At 41.9% G+C, this 21,593-nt stretch overlaps 1 protein-coding gene across 1 annotated transcript in view; it reads right to left on the bottom strand.

Moving 5' to 3' along the window:
- The window catches only part of slc16a2 (solute carrier family 16 member 2), a 56,175-nt gene that overhangs the window by 22,796 nt on the left and 11,786 nt on the right, over positions 1–21,593 (bottom strand). The window contains exons 2-4 of the mRNA XM_016234216.1: positions 5,052–5,196; positions 1,896–1,946; positions 1,056–1,485 (exon numbers count right to left, since the gene is read on the bottom strand). Coding sequence (XP_016089702.1) covers positions 1,056–1,485; positions 1,896–1,946; positions 5,052–5,196 — 626 coding nt within the window. The remainder of the gene's footprint in view (positions 1–1,055; positions 1,486–1,895; positions 1,947–5,051; positions 5,197–21,593) is intronic.

The raw sequence follows: 21,593 nt of genomic DNA, 5'->3' as shown, positions 1-21,593 counted from the left end.
CTTTGGATTTGAGACTTTAGTCTTTGCAACTTTACAGATCTTCTTTATGCACCAAGAGCTTGTAACACTCCAAAGAGAAAGGAAAAATTGAAACCGCATCATATGACCCCTTTAACATTAATAATTTGAGAATAAAGTAACCGGACTAAGTTGGACATAGTGGTGTATTAGAGGTAAAAAATTATATAAATACTGTTCGGTTTCTGGCACAAACCGATCGTTTCGTGTCTTAGGACATCAATGTGTCATCATGAGCCGCAGGGTTTAATTTGGATTTGTCTGTGCATGTTTTTTTTACTCTCATAGATTTTGTTACCATTGCCATGCATTATACGACTGATAGACTGCAACGGTTGGACTTAAAAATCATCAAATGTGTTCTACTGAAGAAACAAAGTCACCTACATCTTGGATGCCCTGGGGGTAAGCAAAAATTTTCATTTTTGGGTGAACTATCCCTTTAAATATCCACACCGGTGCGGTGACTGACTGCCACACATACTCCTCTAAACATTAGATTCATCCGCGCTGGAGCCGCACCGGCACACAACCCACTCAAGGAAGATAATTCCGCAAACAGCTGCAATTCCAGGTTTTCAAACAGAGATGGTGACAAAGAGGCAAAACTTACGTACTGCAGCTTTAAATAAACTAAATAAAATTAAACTAAATAAAATAAAATATAAATATTACATGAAAAATTTTAACTCTTTTAAATATAAAAATTTCCTTGGCACAAAACTAAAATAAATAAGTTGAAGTTGAAGTATTAAAACTGAAATACTAAAAATAAAATAAAATAAAATAAAAAAATAAAATAAATACATTTTAGTACTAAATAAATGCTAAAATAATTTGTTTTTACTAAAATAAATTAAAGCTAAATAAAAATATGTACTAGAAAATAACAAAAGCACAAAATAAATAAAACTTAAAGATTAAAATAAAAAACAAAAAAAACTAAATAAGCGCTAATTCAGAATATTATCAAATAGTATCGCAATACATAAATAATATTAAAATAACACACTACATGGTCTCAAACCACTACTCACCAGATGCACATACGGAACGAAGTATCCCAGCACTGCTGTGGCGACACCGAACGCCCAAACCCGATAGGTCAGCACACTGAACACTCGCACGTTAAAGTACTTCCTGATTTTGGCCAGGCCCTTATGCCACCTGCTCGCCGACTCCAGGCCGGACGGGGGGCCTCCGTCCATTCCCATGCCTGGCATCGGGCACATCCCACTTGGCATGAGCGGTTTGAAGGTGAGGGCCAGCAGCGACTGGACCAGCATGAAGATGCTGAGGATCTGGAAGGTTCTGGAAAGGCCCAGCGGTTCGACCACTTTCTTGAGCAGCACAGGGAGCCCCATAGAAAAGAGGCTGCTGCCTGCCGTCACCACGCCGTTGGCCAAACCTAGTCTCTGTCGGAAATAATGCCCCAGGATCACCAGCGACGGCTGGAATGCAAACGAGGATCCGCAGCCGAACAGTATCCCGTATGTGAAGTATCGAAGACCCAGCGTGCTGAGGAGAGAAGAAAGGACGTCAGTGTAACAAAAGAACAATGCTGATGAAAGGCAGTAGGGTTAAAACTATCACCTTTATACCCTTTTTCACTGTTAAAGGGATAGTTCACCCAAAAATTGTGTTATTAATTACTCACCCTTGTGTAGTTCCAAAACTGTAAGACCTCCGTTCATCTTCCGAACACAATTTAAGATATTTTTAATGAAGTCTGAGGGCTCTCCGACCCTCCCATAGACAGCAAGGTAACTACCACGTTCAAGGTCCAGAAAAGTACCAAGATGATCGACAAAGTAGTCCGTGTGACGTCAGTGGTTCAACTGTAACGTTACGAAGCTACGAGAATACTTGCAAACGAGGATCCGCAGCCGAACAGTATCCCGTATGTGAAGTATCGAAGACCCAGCGTGCTGAGGAGAGAAGAAAGGACGTCAGTGTAACAAAAGAACAATGCTGATGAAAGGCAGTAGGGTTAAAACTATCACCTTTATACCCTTTTTCACTGTTAAAGGGATAGTTCACCCAAAAATTGTGTTATTAATTACTCACCCTTGTGTCGTTCCAAAACTGTAAGACCTCCGTTCATCTTCCGAACACAATTTAAGATATTTTTTATGAAATCTGAGAGCTTTCAGACTCTCCCATAGACAACAAGGGTCCTAACACGATCAAGACACAGAAAAGTACCAAGATGATCGACAAAGTAGTCCATGTGACATCAGTGGTTCAACTGTAAAGTTACGAAGCTACGAGAATACTTTTTTGCGCAAAGAAAACAAAAATAACCACTTTATTCCACATTTTCATCTCTACTGCGTCTCTTGTGGACGTGTGTTCACGGCAGTACCATGACGCAAGCGCGTGGCGTCAGATTTCATCAAAAATATCTTAAATTGTGTTCCGAAGATGAACGAAGGTCTTACGGGTTTGGAACGATATGAGGGTGAGTAATTAATGACAGAATTTTCATTTTTGGGTGAACTATCCCTTTAAAGCAATTTATTCAATCCCAGTTTAATGTGACTAAGCTATAAATATGTTTATGGCCCTTTTTGAAATAGAAGTGCACTTAATTGTATTGAATGTGCCATTTTAGTATCATACTATTATCTATTATATTATTATTAATATTATTAATATTATACTATTATTATATTACTATTATAGTTTTTTAATATTTTACATTTATTTTATTTTTATGTTTTTAGTTTTCCTTCTAATCTTAGCTAAAGTTTGTTAATTTTGTTGCATTTTGATATTTTTATTTTTTTTATATATTAAATTATTTATTTGTATTAAATGTAAGTGTATTATTTTTTCATTTTTATTAGTCAGTTCTTTTTTAAATATGTCTGTATGATTTTTTTAAGTTTTTATTTTTAGTTTAAGTTTATTGTTGTTGTTTTTTGACATTTTAATTAGTTTGTGTTTCTTCTTTAAAATATATCTATATAGTTGTTATTAGGTAATAGATTTAGTTTATTTAGTTTTAAATATTTCAGTTCTATTTTAGATTTTTTTTACTTAAATAGACACAAAAATTACATTCAGTCCCATAAAAAGCACTCTTTTTGAAAGTAAGGTTTTTCTCAAGTGTCCATAAGCAAGATGGTTGCACACTAACTAGAAATAAAGTCATACAAGGTGCAGGACTGATATGAGCACTTTTACAGCAGAACTGTTGATTTCTCATGTTGTTCTCTCCTTATTAAACTGATACATTTCACTTCCAACTGACCTGTGACTCCTAAAGCCAAAGAGTGTGCAACACACGGCCAGCAGGACACATTATTTGGTTAACGACCAAACAGACGTTAGTGTAAATGATGGATTGTGGGACGGAAGAGAGAAACTCAACCCTGCAGGAGACACTTGTGTTCAAAGCCTGAGGAAGGGAGGGAAATAGTTTGTGTGTTGGTGTGTGTGTGTGTGTGTGTGTGTATATGTGTGTTTGCATGCACTATAGCGTTTGTGCTTTTTGAGTGTTTCAGGCTCTAAATGCAGCAGGACCAGGGCAGGCTGACCATTTTTTCCAACCTTTTTTTAACAACAGCAAGAGCTTTTTCGGCTTGGAATAAAACCAGCACTCTGTCCAACTGCACAAAGACCTCAAAAAGAAGGCACTGTGAGAAAACCATGAGAAGGAAAAGACTGAAGGAAAGGAGAGAAGAGAAAGAAAGCAAAGATTACATAAATGTTCTGCCGTACATGTCCTGCTGTCCTAAGTGTGTTTGTTTTTGTCCTTTTGCTTAAAAGACTGTTGGCGTGTTTCTGTAACCTTTTATATAAGCACACTTTAGGAGTGATTTGTCTGCCTCCATCACTTCGACCACAACATTTCTATAAAACTCAATCTCCAAAGACACGAACACACAAAATGAGAGACAGGAGACATTATTGACTGACATCTTACCCATGTAAAAGAGAAACAAACAAATGTGCCACACACTTTGAAACATTTTTGTCTGAAAAGACAAAAGTACAAAAAAAGGGATAAAAAGAGGATAAAAAAATCACATAACACTAAATATTTTAAAGAAAAAGTATTATTTTTGGATAAATGCACAGAAAAAAACTTGTATAATCAATATTTCACAGAAAAATATTGTTTTTGGAAAAATGCACAAGGAAAGAAATATACAATAATAAATATATTACATAAAAATACTGCTTTGGGGGGAAAAAATATATAAAAAATATATTTTCTGAGAATTAGCAAATGTGCAAAATGTTCAGCACACTATGATGCAAGTACTGGGGTGAGCCGATGTTTATACTATAATATGGCTATATGCATGCCAGCAGAGACACTTCAAAGTAAAGGGAACAGATACATCATGTACAACGTAACTCAACTTAAATTAAGTTTAGAAACACCTGCAAACTGACTTCTTTGTCTAGTCCATACAGCAGAGTGACAGCGCTGGATGGGCATTCTGGGTAAAATAAATGTATTTTGGTAAGGTTGAAAGAATTAAAATAAACCTAAAATCCCAATGCATGGGTCATTTTCAGGAAATAATGTCATTTGTGTGTCACATTACCTAGAACCGTCACATTATTTGACTAATTTAATTTTGTTCTGTCTATAGTTATTTGTCAGTTCTGTTCAAAATGTATGAAATAAATCCAAATAATAAATATTTTAAAGTAAATTATTGTTTTTGTAAAAATGTGCATGACAAACAAAAACATAAAAAATAAATATTTTTTAAAAATCATATAATAGTCTAATAAATATTTTTAGAATGAATGTTTTTATTTCCCAAGAAAAACATACATATAGAAAAATGTTTGGAAAAATGTTAAGTGATTTAATCTTCTTCTGTGTATATATTTATGGTATATTTGTTTAGTTCAACAGTTTATATAATCATATATCATAATATAATATGTAATGTAATAGCTTACATTTTGCATATTATTTCCGAATGAACTGTGAAAATGCAACACGAAAAAAAAACTATGTACATGTGGTTAAAAAAGAAAAAGATAAAAACAAAGAAGTTATTTACGTTGCGAAGGAACTGGTGAGAAGACCGAGGAAGGCCACAAACGCTCCGCATACGGCCGTCTTCCGGCATCCGAAGTGATCTGTGAACATACTGACCACCGGAGAGCAGAAGAATATCATCCCCATCGCCAGAGCACCAACCCATGCTGGAGAAAGAAAGAGTAAAAGATGAAGTATATTAACCCGATTTTCCATTTGCCAGACTCAATGCCACGATGCTACAGTGTTCTGGGAGGTTGGAACGTTGCTATCATAGATATGTACTGTATATACATATCTATGGTTGCGAGGTCGTTCTGAGTATTTTTAGTGCATTGTTATATAATTGCTAGGTGTTTTTACTGGCCTCAAGTCTCAACGGCTCAGTATAAATCTGTGGGATTTTTTGCCTGTTTAAGCCATTAGAAAAGCAACAACACACCTCTTTTCAACAAGTCACACAATGCAAATCCCTAACCATAAGCAAGACAACAGAAAGCACCATTAATAAGATCATTGACAAAATAACCAGCTTTGAGATTCATTTGTGTGAACTAAGCTTTCTCATGTGATGAATGTGGAAAAACACTCACTAATCCAATGATTTTATATCAGACTTGAACAGTGTAGCAACGCATTACAAGCAAGTGTGCCGCACGAGTCTTAAAAAGTGAAGCCATTGCTTCACCCTCTCCATGCAATCTAATGGGACAAACTAAATAATTAAATTTCACTTCAAATAATTTTTTTCCACAGATGGCTTTTGTCATTTAATGTAGATTTTATCACGCTGATGTAAGTTCAAGTGTTCGTTTTTTAAATAATTTTGGTTTTAGTTAGTTAAGTGATGGTATAAAAATGGGAGTGTGACGTCATGATTGACAGCTGAGACTGACAGCTTCTCTGAGTGAACTGAGGCGCCAACTGACTTTTTCGGGATCTTTAGGAGGATATTGGAGTATTTACCTTATTTTAACACAATCCTCTCAGCAGACAAAAACTGGAGCAGTCAGGCTAATTAAAACAGGGTCAGGGGCGTATGCTTGCGATCGACTCTGCGGGAGTGTTGGCGGGACGCGGCTCCACTTCGCTCGCAACTGCGCAGACTCTGGTCCCGAGTGTGAACATGATGCTTGCTGTAGTTCTAGACCAGTGGTTCTCAAACCTGTCCTAGAGTACCCCCAGCCCTGCACATTTTGTATGTCTCCCTCATCTATTACACCTGATTTAACTCATCAGCTCATTAGTGGAGACTGCAAGACCTGAAGTGGGTGTGTAAGATATAGGGAGACATACAAAATGTGCAGTGCTGGGGGTACTTTATGGAAAGGTTTGAGAACCACTGTTCTAGACTAAATATGTATTTACTCATCTTACCTGCACAAAAATAGATTCAGTATTCCTCAAAATGAAAAAAAAGTCAAATGCAAACTCAGAATATTATACAATAATTAAATGTTAAATAAGACAAATATAATTATGTATGTGTTTATTAACCAATGTCTTTGCTACTGACCTTCAATGATCCAATTCAACCATATGCCATAAGCAATAACGACACATTTGTGTTTCATTTTTGTTATTGCTGAATAGTGTTGAACTGCCCCGCCTCCTGAACACTTCCTATAAGGCAGACGATAGGACCGGGCTCTACACAGGGAAGGTTGACTACTGCTGTTCCTCGAACAAACAAAACAGTAGGACTTGGATAATACTGGGAAAGCGTGCCCTTACTACTTGGAAGAGGCTTGGAAGAGTCACCTCCTCCCAGAGGCGGACATTTACTCATGTGGAGTAACCCAAAAGGGTCCTATTGTACATGACACATGGCTCAGGCTGCATCATCTAGAGATGGCAGAGCGTAGCCTGCCAGGGGAAACACGACCCTAGTGACTGTACTGTGGAAATACACATATGGGATCCCAACAGGGTCACTCATATGGGCACTAACCTCATACCAGATTTCAGGAATTCATTGGATGAAAGGCCTGGTGCTGGACGCTCCGCCACATCCGGCAGCCGGAGTGCTGGAGGACTCGACAGGGTTTACCTGGTTAGGGAACTCTCTGGAGAACTAGGCGTTATGGACGCCGCAAGCCGTCTCTGAACCGGGCCTCTCAGTGCCACTACCCTTTTGAGGTGAGAACACAGGAGGAAACCGGTTCAACACGTAAGCTATAGAACCTAGTGAACGTGTTAGAAGTCGCCCAGCCTGCAGCTCTACAAATATCTGCTAGTGAGGCACCACGAGCCAGTGCCCAGGACGATGTGACACCCCTAGTGGAGTAAGCATGCAGCCTGAGCGGGCAGGGCACACCTTGTGCCTCATAGGCCAAGGTGATGGCATCCACTATCCAGTGGGCCATCCTCTGCTTGGAGACTCTGAGGCCTTCTCTGAGGTCCTCTCTGAGGTCCTAAAGCTCTGAGTTCCATCCACGTACTGTCGCAGCACGCATACAGGACAGAGTGAAGTCAGGGCTGGGTCTGCCTCCTCCAGGGGCAGCGATTGCAGGTTCACCCCCTGGTCCCTGAAGGGAATGGTAGGAACCTTGGGGTCTCAGTGTTGCACTGGAGTCAGCCGGCCCAAACTCAAGCCACGATTTGTCGACCAAAAATGCCTGCAAGTCTCCCACCCTCATGATCGAGGCCAATGCAGTCAGGAGTAGGGTTTTCATGGAGTGAAACTTCAACTCGACTGACTCCAAAGGTTCGGAGGGAGCAGTTTGTAGAGCTCTTAGCACCAATGCTAAATCCCAAGAGGGTAAGGAGGGGGGCCTAGGATGATTTAACCTTCTGGCCTCCCTAAGGAACCTGACAACCAGGTCGTGCTTCCCCACCGACCTCCACTCTATGGGGTCGTGATGTGCAGAGATAGCAGCAACGTAAACCTTAAGGGTGGAGGGGGACAGCCTACACTCCAACCCTTGCTGCAAGAAGGAAAGCACGGCTCTGATCGAACATTTTCAGGGGTCCTCTCGGTGAGAGGAACACCATTTGACAAACAGGTTCCACTTCAAACCATAGGCCCGTCTCGTGGACGGTACTCGTGCTGAAGCGATAGTGAGTGCTACCTCCTGGGGTAGGTCACCTAAAACCTCCACACATTTAGTTTCCACAGGTCCGGATGCGGGTGCCAGAGGGTGCCCCATCTCTGAGAAAGCAGATCCTTCCTCAGAGGAATCAGCCGGGGGGCTGCCGCAAGGAGAATGAGTTCCAGGAACCAGGTCCTGTTGGGCCAATATGGAGCCACTAATGAGACCTACTCCTTGTCCTCCCTGCCCAAATGAACACTCCTGGGATGTGGATGGCACGAAGGGACCTCAGATGCTTCTGACTCCAGAGGAGGAGGTGGCGGGTGAGTTGCGACATATGACGAGAGCGTAAACCGCCTTGCCGGTTGATATATGCAATGGTCGCAGTATTGTCCGTGCGGACCAGTACGTCTCTGCCCTGAAGGCACCCTCTGAGGCGGCTCAGGGCAAGGTGCACTGCCAGCAACTCGATGCAATTGATATGCCAACGCAGTTGGGGACCTGTCCACACCCCTGACACTGCATGCCCGTTGTATATGGGCAGGCCGGTGTAATCTGAACCCGGTGAGTGCCGTGTAGCAACGCCCACCTCGGGACTCGGCCATGGAGCTAGTGCTGAAGCGGTCTCATATGGAGCAGACAGAGCGGAACTACTGCAGCAACTGCAGCCATATGCCCCAGTAGCCTCTGAAACAGTTTTTGTCTTGAGGCCAACTCCATTCCGAGAAAAGAGATCCTCTGCGTTGGCACGAGTTTGCTTTTTTCCCAGTTGACCCGAAGACCCAACTGGCTGAGGTGTCTGAGCACCACGTCCCTGTGTGCGCACAACTGATTGCGAGAGCATTCAGGAATTGCACCTTATCATGCTCGTTCATATCGGCCAGACACAGCCGGAGATGGCACTCCTGGACCACCAAGGTGGACATCGCACAACCCAGAGACTGTGCAGTTAACTTCGTCTCTTGGAGTGCGAGGTCCATCGCAGTACACAGTTCATGTAGAACCGCCAGGTCATGACCACCCTCGTGCAGGTTTCTCAGGGCTTTGGCCTGATGAACCTGCAATAATGCCAAGTCGTGAAAGGCAGAGGCCGCCTCCCCACAAGCTCTGTAAGCACTGCCAATTAGACCTGACGAGTACTTATAGGCCCGCAAGGGGAGACACGGATCACTCCGCAGAGTGGTAGCGGCCGTGGGACACAGTTGCTCCACCGAGGGAATGCCTGTGTACCCCAAAGCGGCCCCGCCATCGAGGGTGGTGAGGAAGGAGGAGCTGCACGATTTGTTTCTGGCAGTAAAAGGTGCCTTCAACTATCTCGTGAGCTCCTCATGCACTTCCGGAAAGAATGGCACTGGAGGGGGGCGCTGAGAACCCACCAACGAACCCGAAGGGGGCAACGCAGCCGAGTCGTCATCCCTGGAGAGAGAGAGAGAGAGAGCCCTCCAATGCAGCGATTGACATCTGGTCGTCAGGGGAAGTACCGGAGGATACGGGCGGTACACTCTGTCCTGCAGAGGGCCCAGCGCACACATCCGGCAGCTGCACCGGCTGCGGAGCGCTTGAGGGGTGAGGAACTTTCTCGGGAGAAGCCCTCACCATGATCCTCAAATCCCCTCTGACTCCACCAGAAGCAGCGATGCCCCGGGTGCCAGGACGAACGCTGGATCGCGGCAGAGGCAGAGGGACTCCGCCACATTTGACATAGCAGAGTCTTTTATGCAACTCCGAGATGGTCATGTCCCCACACAGAGAACATGCACCATCCACGAACGCTTTCTCTGCATGCTTAATGCCCAGACACATGAGGCAGCGATCGTGACCATCCTAAAGGCGCCAGGTAACGACCACATCCAGAAACGCACAGGTGATAAGACATCTTTAAAAAGACGCGATCACCCATGTTGCTCTTTTAGGGATTGCTCTTTTAGTGCTAAGCCACACAGTGGAGCTGGACATCACACACTCTTGGTGTGGCTGTCTGCACGCCAGGTGGTTCCCGTGAGAGCGTGACCACCGCTCTCTCCACCTTCAATACCACGACTGAGGTGAGACCCTTGAGCAAGGCACCGAACCCCCAACTGCTCCCAGGGCGCCGCAGCATTAGCTGCCCACTGCTTCGGGGGTGTGTTCACGGTGTGTGTGTGCGTGTTTGTTCACTACTCGCTGCTGTGTGTGGGATGGGTTAAATGCAGAGCACAAATTCCAAGTATGGGACACCACACTTGGCCACACGTCACGTCCTTTCCTTCCTTTCCTTTCCTTTTCCATTAATGATCAGCCAGTTGATCCGAGAGGCCAAACAGAAAAAAAGCAATTTAACAATGGTCTGGTTGGATTTAGCGAATGTTTATGGATCTATTCCGCATGACCTCATCCAGCTCGGACTCCACCATTACCACATTCCAGCTGCTATTCAAGAACTGATCATTAGCTAGCTAAGGGGGATTAAACTGAGGTTTACATCAGCCCAGTGGAGAACCAACTGGCAGGAACTTCAGAAGGGAATCCCAACGGGGTGTACCATCTCCCCTACCGTCTTTATCATGGGCATGAATTTTCTAATAACAGCAGCAGAAGGCATAACCCGAGGCCCCATCCTGGAGTCAGGTGTTATTCAGCCAGTGCTGCAGGGTTTTATGGATGATCTAACAATAACAACTGTGACACATGTTCAAGTGAGATGGGTACTGAAAACCCTGGACGATGTAGCCACTTGAGCGAGGTTGTCATTTAAGGCCAGGAAGTCCAGAAGGATGGTCATCAGGAAGGGCAGAGTCACAAGTAAGTTTGGCCTCCAAGTTGAAGGCGAGGTCATGCCATCCATTGAGGACAGCCCCATAAAGTGCTTGGGGAAGTGGTTCAATGCATCACTGAAAGATGGTGCCAATGTTGCAGATGCTGTGAAGCAAACAGAAGAGTGGTTGAAGAAGATCGATAGGTCCATAGTTGCGCGACATCATTGGCAACACCTGCACAGGACGGCAAGGCCTGGGGTCGACACATTTCCAACAGTTTGGGAATGCTAGGACTACGATCAGGTGAGGTATGGCTCAGGCAGAAATCCGAGCTCAAGAGGAGCAGAGGCGTATGTCCAGAGCAGTGGAACAAGCATCCCAGGGAGCATGGACAAAATGGGATCTGCCCAAGCATAAGATCACATGGGCAGAGCTATGGAGACTGGAGCCTTACCCTATCTCCTTCCTGCTGCACTCTGTGTGTGACACCCTTCCTTCACCCTCTCATCTGCACACATGGGGGTTGAGGGAGGACCCGTATTGCAAGCTCTATGGTCAAAAGGGAACACTGGCACACATATTGTCAGGGTGTAAAACATCTTTAACCCAAGGTTGATATAGGTGGCGCCACGACAAGGTGCTCTTGTCCCTTGCCGATACACTTGAGTGAGAGAGGTGCAAGAAGAGGCCAGGCAGTACAGGCAATGAAACTATCACTTTCATCAAGGAGGGAGGCAGGCCCTTCGCAATTGACCTATCGGTAAGCCCCTCCCCTCGAACGCAGATGAGCCAATGGCAGTCGAGCATCAGTTGCACAGTGAGCGGAACTCAGAAATCTGTAGGTTTCAGCGCCATAGAGAAACATTGGAAGATCCGAAGCTCGCATCGTTTTTCTGGGGTTTATGCTTCAAAAATGGAAAAACGATGTGCCTGGGGTACTTATGTGCCCCCCCCCAATGAAGACAAAAACATTACATTTCTTATTGTCATAATCTCATTAAATTACAATTTTCAGAACATTTCAGAACATTAATGGCTAAAAGCTAACGTTAAAGTTAGTGAGTCCATACAAACCTAAATAGCGGACTGTTCTCACGTCTTGTACAGTGTAGGGCAAAAACACATAAACAAAGGTCTACATTTCACTGTCTCTTCATATTAAACTGGTTAAATGTAAATTAATTTAATCGTACCCTGCGATACATGAACAGTGTTGATCCGGGATGTCGTTATCTGTGATCGTGACGAACGTAGCATGAGGCTTCTCCCACTTGCATTGTGATCTGTAAACCCTCGCTTCCAAATTAATACCCACAATATTTATTTTAAAATCTTTTATATATCCCTCCATGGCATATTTAAGTCCCACTTGAATGGTGGTCCTTCTGTGTCCAAAATTTATCAAAAAGATATAGGGACAAGGTTTTCACACTGACAGCTGTCATTGTAACACAGTTAGCAACTCCGTTTGTTTGTCCAAGTTCGCAAAAGTAACTAAGGGAGGCGGAGCTTACCGATAGATCAATTAGGGCATTAGCAAAATCAAACTTGCTGCAGGCCACAGGCTCTTGGGGGATGAGTCGACATTGGAAGGAAGCTGCAGTTCCCGGAAGTGGTCCACACTTGGTCCACAGCTCTTCGCTCAAACATCGCCTTGTGGTCAGCCAAAGACCATAAAATCATCTTAATTGAGCTGACTGTGCCATGGGAGGAGGGCTGTGAGGAGGCTCACGAGAGGAAGGCCTTGAAGTATCAGCCTTTAATTCAGGAGTGTATAGACAAAGGATGGCAGGCATGGCTGTTTCCGGTGGAAATAGGTTGCAGAGGCTTTCCATCCAAATCAGTATGGCGGCTGATGTCAGCTTTAGGCATGGACGAGAAGAGCAAGAAACATGCTGCTCATAGTATAAGAGAGGAGGCTGAGCGAGCTTCATGCTGGATATGAAGCAAGAGAGAGGAAGAAAGCTGGAAGTCATGAGCAGATGGGCAGTGACTTGGCCACCACTGCCGACCCACCAACTGGAGAGTGTTGTGGTAAGGGTTGAAACACTCAAGGAAGGTTGGGAACCACCTGATGACATCTGCTTATGGCTGAAAGCTATGGTTACAAAAAGCCTAACAGGTGTATTTCACAATGAAGTGCTTTGGTACGAACCCTGTGAAACTACGGTTCAACAAAACAGCTCAAATCCGCATAAGGAAGTTAAAATAGCATGGCTGCATCAACAAATGCATTTTTATATCACTTTTGCATTTGTTAACACTATTGGTTAAGTTTAGGGTTGGTTTTGGTGTAGGGGATATTTCCAACACAATAGAGCATGAACTTTTAGTGACACTCCCTAGATATTTGAATTACTAACCACCGCAATACGTACCTGAAGCAACGTAATACAAACACAGCAATACGTACCTATATCAATGTAACAAAAATGTGCCAGGGTCACACATTGAACCCGCGTTTTAGTGCCACTCACTAGACATTTCACTTTGAAACTGCCGCGAAACATGCAGTAAGGTACATAATAACTGCAGAAATTTATTTAGAGGCACGTATTTCGAATGAGCCTGGGTTGCTTTTTTCTATAGTATTTATTTGTTTCATGCTTGCCACTTATTTCTTTGTTGTTTACTTGTCTTCAATAAGATTGAAAACTTTAGTTTTACTGCTCAACTTGCAAATTAGTCTTAAAAACCAACATTGTGATAAGATTGTGATCTTTCCTGAAGAAACTGTGATATATTTTTGCCATATCACCCACCCTGAACACAAACAGTAGATTTGACACATGCATGCACCCAAACACACATTCTTTGTTCACCCAGATAATTCTGCAAAGAGACACAGAAGAAAGTCCATCATCTCTGAATTTAGAGCACTGGCCAGTTACAATCAATGTCAAGCTCAGACAAACAAACACACTGCATGTTTTTTCATGGTGCAAAGGTAGTTTAATGTCTGCACAGTATGTCTGGAGTCTAAGAACACTGGTTCAATATTTGATTTGTGTGTGTGTGTGTGTGTGTGTGTGTGTGTGTGTGTGAGCCCTCCTCGGCGAGTCATTCTTGGCTGAGGTTCAGTGGAAATGTGGCCCCATGAACCCAGAGAGGAAGCGGTACGTTAACAAACCAAGCAAATGAGTGTTTATCCATATTTTGTAGAAGAACACAAGGTCAAGGTTTACATAAGGCCCCTCCGACTCCCGCTGGCTTATGGAGTCGTACTAGACGTATGTTTTCCACAGGTTTCACAGTCAGGGTTTGGTTTGTTGTTTTGTTAGCTTTGCAAATGACCAAACTTTCTGTGATGTTCAGTTGGAACTACAAGTTCAGAAGATTAGAACAATGCAAAAAGTCTCTGTTTAGGAATAGAGTCTTCTGAAAGACCAGGTTCTAACAGCTTGGATAAAAGATCATGCAGAAAACATGAGTCTGTGTGTGTGTGTATATATGTGTGTGTGGGAGTTGGAGGCCACGTTTGAAGGATTAAACATTCCAGTGACTATTAGGAATGGATTACCTTACTTCTCCAAGAAAACAAATCCACACAGAAAGCAGAAAATATCAGAGGTTTTTAGTTTTAACCTATTATAAATAATGCACAGCTAACAACAAAACAAACCAGAAAAGGAGTCTAATACAAATGTTCGAAGAGGGGGTGGTGGAATCGAACTTGAACCGGTTTGGACCCAACAACAAAGGGCCTGGACAGTGTTTGCTTACAATATTCAGAAACAAATCTCATTGTTCTGATCTTAAATCTTTCATTTTGAATTTCTGAAAGCAATCCCAATGAATTCAGCTGTTTTGCTGGAGGAAAAAGTCAAAATGAGTGAAAGCAGAATAAAGAGAAACTCCCTTTGTAAAAAAGTACTTTGGAATACTTTCAAAAAAAGAGTACTATTACAGAAGTTATCTATTTAAATATAACTTAAAATATATTTATACATTAAAAAAAATTAATGCGAACTGAATGTAATGTTTGTGGACACCTAATTGCATGTTAATTGCAAATTAATTCAAATTTATTGCAGACTAAATTTATATTAAATGCTATTAGTTTTGCTTTTTTGACAGGCTTAAGTAGGGCTTTAAGTAGGCTATATATCTTTTACGTAATTTCATAAATACATCTATTGTCTTTAAAACATATTGTTAAAATGTACTGCCAAATATGCTGACAAGCATTTATTATAAATTAAAATATACTTTAGTTTAATTTCTATTGAAACTTGTATGTCAAGTAAATATATGTGTAATTATACATTTGTAATGATGATGTTAATATACTAACAATATATATCGTAATATCGAATAACAGTTCATTTAAAATCAAGTACTTGGAGCCCAATCTATAGCACAATTAGTTTTTTGTATTTTACATGCTATATTTATATGCAGAAACTGACTTTTGGACGTGCATACAATACCCACATGTTTGACGTGCATATAATACGCAGTTTTCACATGCATATGATATGCCTTTTGTTTGTGTGCATATAATACGCATTTTAGTGTACATATAATACGCACCTACCACACACCCCTAAACCTACCAATTGCAAACCATATGCAAGCCAAAGTCAATTTCTGCGTATAAATAGTATGCCAAATAAAAACAGAAAAACACACGTTCATGAGAACAGGTTGGTACTTTGCATGTGCTTTAGTAAGTCAACACATCAAAATGAGTGTACTTTTTAAACCATTACTAAAGATAAAAAAAACATGATAATGTACTTTAAAATAAAACTTTAATTTGACATTATTACAAAGCGCACTTTTTAAAAGCATACTTAAGTGTGTTAAGAAACATAGTCATGAAAGTGTTTCTCATCACATACACTTAAGTGACCTTTTATTTCATTAATATTATATTATCAGTAAGCACACATTTGTAGTGCACTACAAGTGCATATTCAATACAGTTATGCACTTTACAGATTTTTTTAAATTTTTTGAAAAAAGTGCTTTCTTGTGCCACACATCACCGTGATACTACTGTAGGATGCAGAGCATTGTTATGCAGATGCTAAAGAGTAATTTTCAGTGTAGTGAGTGAGTGAGTGTGTGTGTGTGTGTGTGTGTGTGTGTGTGTGTGTGTGCCCATGTCAAGAGAGTGTGTAGAGTGATATCACACCATATGACCTCACATCGGCCCATGCGGCTGACAGCTGAAACAGAGTCATGAAAAACAAGAACAGACACGGTTCTCTCCTGTCACCATCTGACTGCTTTTGTAAGCAACGGGTTCTATTTGTTTACATTTTTCTGGATGAAAAATAAACCAGAGAAATCCAAAACTGCCAAAAAAGGAATGAGAAACGTCTCGAATCTACAGCTCCATGAACTTTTAAGCCTTTCTTTCTACCTCAACATTCCTCTCACCTTTCCTTTCAATTCTCCAATACAATGTTGAAATCATACTGTTTTGTCTTCTACAAAAGCATACAGTATATCTGCATATGCCTACTAACAACGTCTAACAGTGGGTAAATATGCATAAAAAAAAATTATCCAAAAATCCAAACCATAATTTTTCAAAAGGTCAAAACTTCCACTGTCATTTCCAGGTCTAAAATCATAATTCTGTTGCGTTGTGCTGGAATTGGGCATGGCAATTTTATTTGATTTTTTAAATAAAATGACAAAATCCTTTGTCTTGCCAAGGCTAGTAATAAATGTATCATAAATACACATTAAATAATTATTATTTAGTTTTACTCAAATTAATTAATTAAATAAATATTAATGAATAAATAAATAATATGTATAATTTTCACTTTTTGCAGAATCTGACAATATTACTGTTGTATAAAATGTATGTAAATTAAAACAAGTATTTTAATGAATTGTCTGTATATTTCAGAAGTTTAATGTTAAAATGTAATCTGTACATTTCACTGTGTACACATGGGGCTCTCATGGGGGGAAGCACAGTACAAAGCCCAGGACAGACCCAGATGGAGAGAGTTAGTTGCGGCCTTATGTTCCACGTGGGACGAAGAGGATTAAGAAGTGAGAACATTTCACTGTACAAGTCACTTAAAAAGCAGCCGAAGTAAATTATTAAAAAGTTCATGGTAAAAACTTTACAAGTTTTTTGTAGCATTCAAAAATAATTAAACAGTTATTATAATATGTTATTTTTATTAAAAATCAACATAATAAATGTGCCTGACATTGTTCAAATCCATTTCTCTATGAAGAAATTTAATGGAATTTACTTTAGGAAGCCACTCTTCTTTGCTTTTCATTATATCACTCTCTCATTCTCTCTCTGCTTTGTTCCAAATCACCCAGTCCTAATTCTCACTAATGAGTTTGCTCCACATGTTTTATTCGATCATTTGTTAAATGAGGTAGAGAGAGACAGAAAGGACAGCAATGAACGGTGTTTTCCATCTAGAACAGAAATAAAAGAGGAGAGAGAAGAGAGAAAACAACGAGTGACCCACTAACACTGACAGATGCTCTTTGACAGATTGTGGATAAAGACACTCTGCCGCAGGGAAGCACGGATCACTCTCTCTGTACATCCCTTTCTTCCTCCTACATGCGTTATTCCCTCAATTTTCTTTCATATTCGTCTGTCCTTACAAGACCCCTCAAGTCTATCTGTCAGAGGGAATCTAGAAAAACCTGTCAAGAACACGTCCGGTTCATATGTCAAAGCAAATCAAAAGAAAAAAGTTCTCAAATTGCATTGCATTGTGACTTTATTTTCATGGCAAATAAGCACATTTATGCACAAATTCAAAATATTGTAAAGTATTTATACATCATGCCAGAATTTGGTGTATTTCCTTTGTTTTGTTTTTTTCAAATTAAATTATTCTATTTCGGTAATGAGAACCTGTCATGGACCAGGTGTGTGGAGGCAGGCAGGATGACAAGGATATTTAATGTAGCGACAACTAGGCAGAGACAGACACACACTCGGGGTAACATTCACAATAACCGACAGACTGGAACACAAGGGACAGGAACTGATATAGGGTGGATAACGAGGGGCAGACAGGTGAGCACAATGAGGTGATTAACAAATGATTGAACGGGCTAAACCAACAAAAGGGGAAGAAACCACAACAAACAGTCCACAGGGGTGTTACATTACTCCCCCCTCCCGGAAGGTGCGTCCTCGCACCGTAGAAACAGAGGGAGGGGCGAAGAGGGACTAGGAGAAGGACAAAGCAGAGGACGTGAGATGGTGACAGGGGAAGGCAAAGGGCTGGCAGGCAGAGCAGACAGGTGGAGGTTTCGGCGGAGGACGGACTTCCAGGAGGAGGACGGCTAACAGAGTCCAGGGAGGTGACGATGGAAGCAGGAGCCAGGGAGACGACAGGAGGGAACCGGAGCAGGAGGAGCCAGGTGGGACCCTGGCCACAGCTATAAAAGCGGCCCACGGTGGAGCCGACGGAGGGAGGAGGAGCCTGAGGCGGAGAGCCAACGATCCAGGGGGATGCCGAGGATCCGGGGGGCCAGGGTGGAGCCTAGGGCTCTGGCGACCAAGGCGGAGGTCCAGAGATCCGCGGCGGAGCGACTGAGGACCAAGGTAGAGCTGACGATCAGGAGCCCTTCCCGGGCTGGACTGGGGATCAGGAGCCCTTCCCGGGCTTAATGAGAAATCAGGAGCCCTTCCTGGGCTGGACTGGGGATCGGAAGCCATTCCGCGGCTCGACAGGGGATCGGGAGCCATTCCAGGGCTCGACAGGGGATCGGGAGCCATTCCTAGGCTCGACAGGGGATCCAGAGGTCTCTCCTCCTCGTTTTGGCACTGACCGCCCTCCATATTCTGCTCACCCACAGCCATGATGCAGGTGGCGGAGCTCCTCTCCGCGCTCACACCGTCCACGGCTTGCTACCTCGTGGTGGGCACTGTCACCGGCTCTCGCACCTGGTCTGACGCGTTGGGCTCAACATCCGAAGCGATCCTCTTCTCAGCCGTGGGGCTTTGCTCTGGCTCGTGGATCGCGGCGGGAAATGGCTCTCCGTCATCGGTGGGCTCAGGTTTATGCTCCGTACCACGGGGAGCTGGTGGACTGGGCTCAGGGTCCTGAGTGGGGCTATTGTCGTCGTCAGCGATGCCCACAGTTAGCTGGGACTTGCAGGACACCAGCACCCACTCGACGAAGGTGGTGAAGCTCTCTCGAGGACCTTCCCCGGACAACTGCGCTCGTGTGGTGGCGTTAAGTCCCACCTGGTAGAACGTGCAGAGGCAGTTGTCCATGTAGTGCGTGAGGTGAGCCAGGGACAGAAAGTCATGGGTGTGGTCCTCAAGAGAGCGTTCCCCCTGCTCCAGCTGGAGGATTTGGAAGGCGGGTAATCCATTATACAAAAACAAAATCAAAACTGACAAAAAAACGGCAAAACAAACGAGGGGAAAGACGCTGCTATACTTTACTTTAGGGTCGGTTATTCTGTCACGGACCAGGTGTGTGGAGGCAGGCAGGATGATGAGGACAACAAGGATTCAAAATAAGGATATTTAATGTAGCGATAACTAGGCAGAGACAGACACACACTCGGGGTAACATTCACAATAACCGACAGACTGGAACACAATGGACAGGAACTGATATAGGGTGGATAAAGAGGGGCAGACAGGTGAGCACAATGAGGTGATTAACAAATGATTGAACGGGCTAAACCAACAAAAGGGGAAGAAACCACAACAAACAGTCCACAGGGGTGTTAAAGAACCAAACTGAGAATATAACCTATATAAAAATAACCTAAAAATAAAAATGTCGATAAGAATTTGTAGGTTAAATATGATTAATTAAACAATACAACTTACAAAAAGATCTTTAAAACCGGCCTAATTTTCTTTATGCAAAACAAAGTTTTTTAAAAATAAAAGGTAAAAAAATGATACAATAATACAGTTTTAAAATAATTTTCTTAATGCATATTTAATTGTAAAAGCTGTAACAGCAACCTTTTAATTTCTATAAAAATCAAGAGAATTTTAAAGGGTTAGTTCACCCAAAAATGAAAATTCTGTCATTAATTACTCACCCTCGTGTTGTTCGAAACCCGTAAGACCTTCGTTCATCTTCAGAACACAATTTAAGATATTTGATGAAATCTGAGAGCTGTCTGACCCTGACCCAAAAAAGTGGTACAGCAAAAAATAAAAAATATTAATTGTTTTTTTTATTAATTATACTGCTGCGGAGAATGATGGGAAAGTCTGATCATGCAAGCTAGACAACTCAGAAAGTGTCTAAATAATATTTTTTGGTGTACACAAAATGCTCACAAACTACATTGTAAAGCAAGTGAACATTCACAATTGATCAGTTTGCTTTCACTAAGTTACACAGACATTGTGGCAGTTTTCATGTGTGCTCATCTCTAAAATACAATCATTCTAATAAGACTAGAAGGCAGCAAAACATCTACAAGGCTTTTTTTCTCCCATTCAAGCTGAAACTATAATGATAATGATTGCAAAAATAATGATAACCTTCCCAAAAACTGATTCTCAAACTAACGCAAGGTGAAATCCTTGACTTGGGATAACCAAAAAGTATTTACTGCTTAACTTTTAAACCATGCTTTTGAGACTCCCATTTTTCTTTAACAAGGTCTGAGCTGTGCTGTGTAAAGAAGAGTGTTTAGAAAAGTCTAAAAACGTCTAGAAAAGTATGCGATGCAAAGACAGTCAGCGGAAACACAGCTGAGAGCATCTGAGTTCATGTGTTCCAGATATACATATAGGTAACATGATCTGAGTCTATGCATTACCAGCAGTCCTTCTGTACGCGCGCGTGCGTGTGTGTGTGTGTGTGTGTGTGTGGACACGTAGAGAGAGATAGTGAGAGGGAACATATAAAAGAGAAACTGCAGGTGCGTATAAGATGAAGTAAACTACAGCTGAATGCCAGTTAAAGGTCAATGAAGTCGCGCTCATTTTGGCACCTGCGTTTTTAATGGGTTTTTTTAAATGAATGGATCCAATTTCATCAGACAGTGATCTAAATACAACTCTTACATGACAAACATGTTTTCGTTTTCAGAACTGAAATAAATTTTAAAAAGATCTATTAATTGAAAACACACACACACACACATATACAGGTGCATCTCAAAAAATTTGAATATCGTGAAAAATTTCGTTTTTTTGGACATTATTTCAAAAAGTGAAATATTCTAGATTCATTACATGTAAAGTAAAACATTTAAAACGTTTTTTTTTTTTTTTTTGATGATTAGAGCTCACAGCTCATGAAAGTCAAAAATCCAGTACCTCAAAATATTAGAATATTTATATTTGAGTTTCATTAAATGACTGTCTCTAGAGTATAAATTCCGGGTATCTCTTGTTCTTTGAAACCACAATAATGGGAAAGACTGCTGACTTGGCAATGGTCCAGAAGATGATCATTGACACCCTCCACAAAGAGGGTAAGTCACAGAAGGTCATTACTGAAAGCGGTGGCTGTTCACAGAGTGCTGTATCAAAGCATATTAAATGCAAAGTTGACTGGAAGGAAGAAATTGGGTAGGAAAAGGTGCACAAGCAACAGGGATGACCGCAAGCTTGAGAATACTGTCAAGCAAAGCTGATTCAAACACTTGGGAGAGCTTCACAAGGAGTGGACTGAAGCTGGACTGAAGATTGACTAGTGCATCAAGAGTCACCACACTCAGACGTCTTCAGGAAAAGGGCTACCAAGCCACTTCTGAAACAGAAACAACGTCAGAAGCATCTTACCTGGGCTAAGGAGAAAAAGAGCTGGACCGTTGCTCAGTAGTCCAAAGTCCTCTTTTCAGATAAAAGTAAATTTT

Source organism: Sinocyclocheilus grahami, unplaced genomic scaffold, assembly GCF_001515645.1.
Source record: "Sinocyclocheilus grahami isolate Dianchi unplaced genomic scaffold, SAMN03320097.WGS_v1.1 scaffold447.1, whole genome shotgun sequence".
NCBI classification, from domain to species: Eukaryota; Metazoa; Chordata; class Actinopteri; order Cypriniformes; family Cyprinidae; genus Sinocyclocheilus; species Sinocyclocheilus grahami.
Note: the sequence above shows the minus strand (reverse complement) of the source record. Positions and strands in the feature narration are given on the sequence as shown.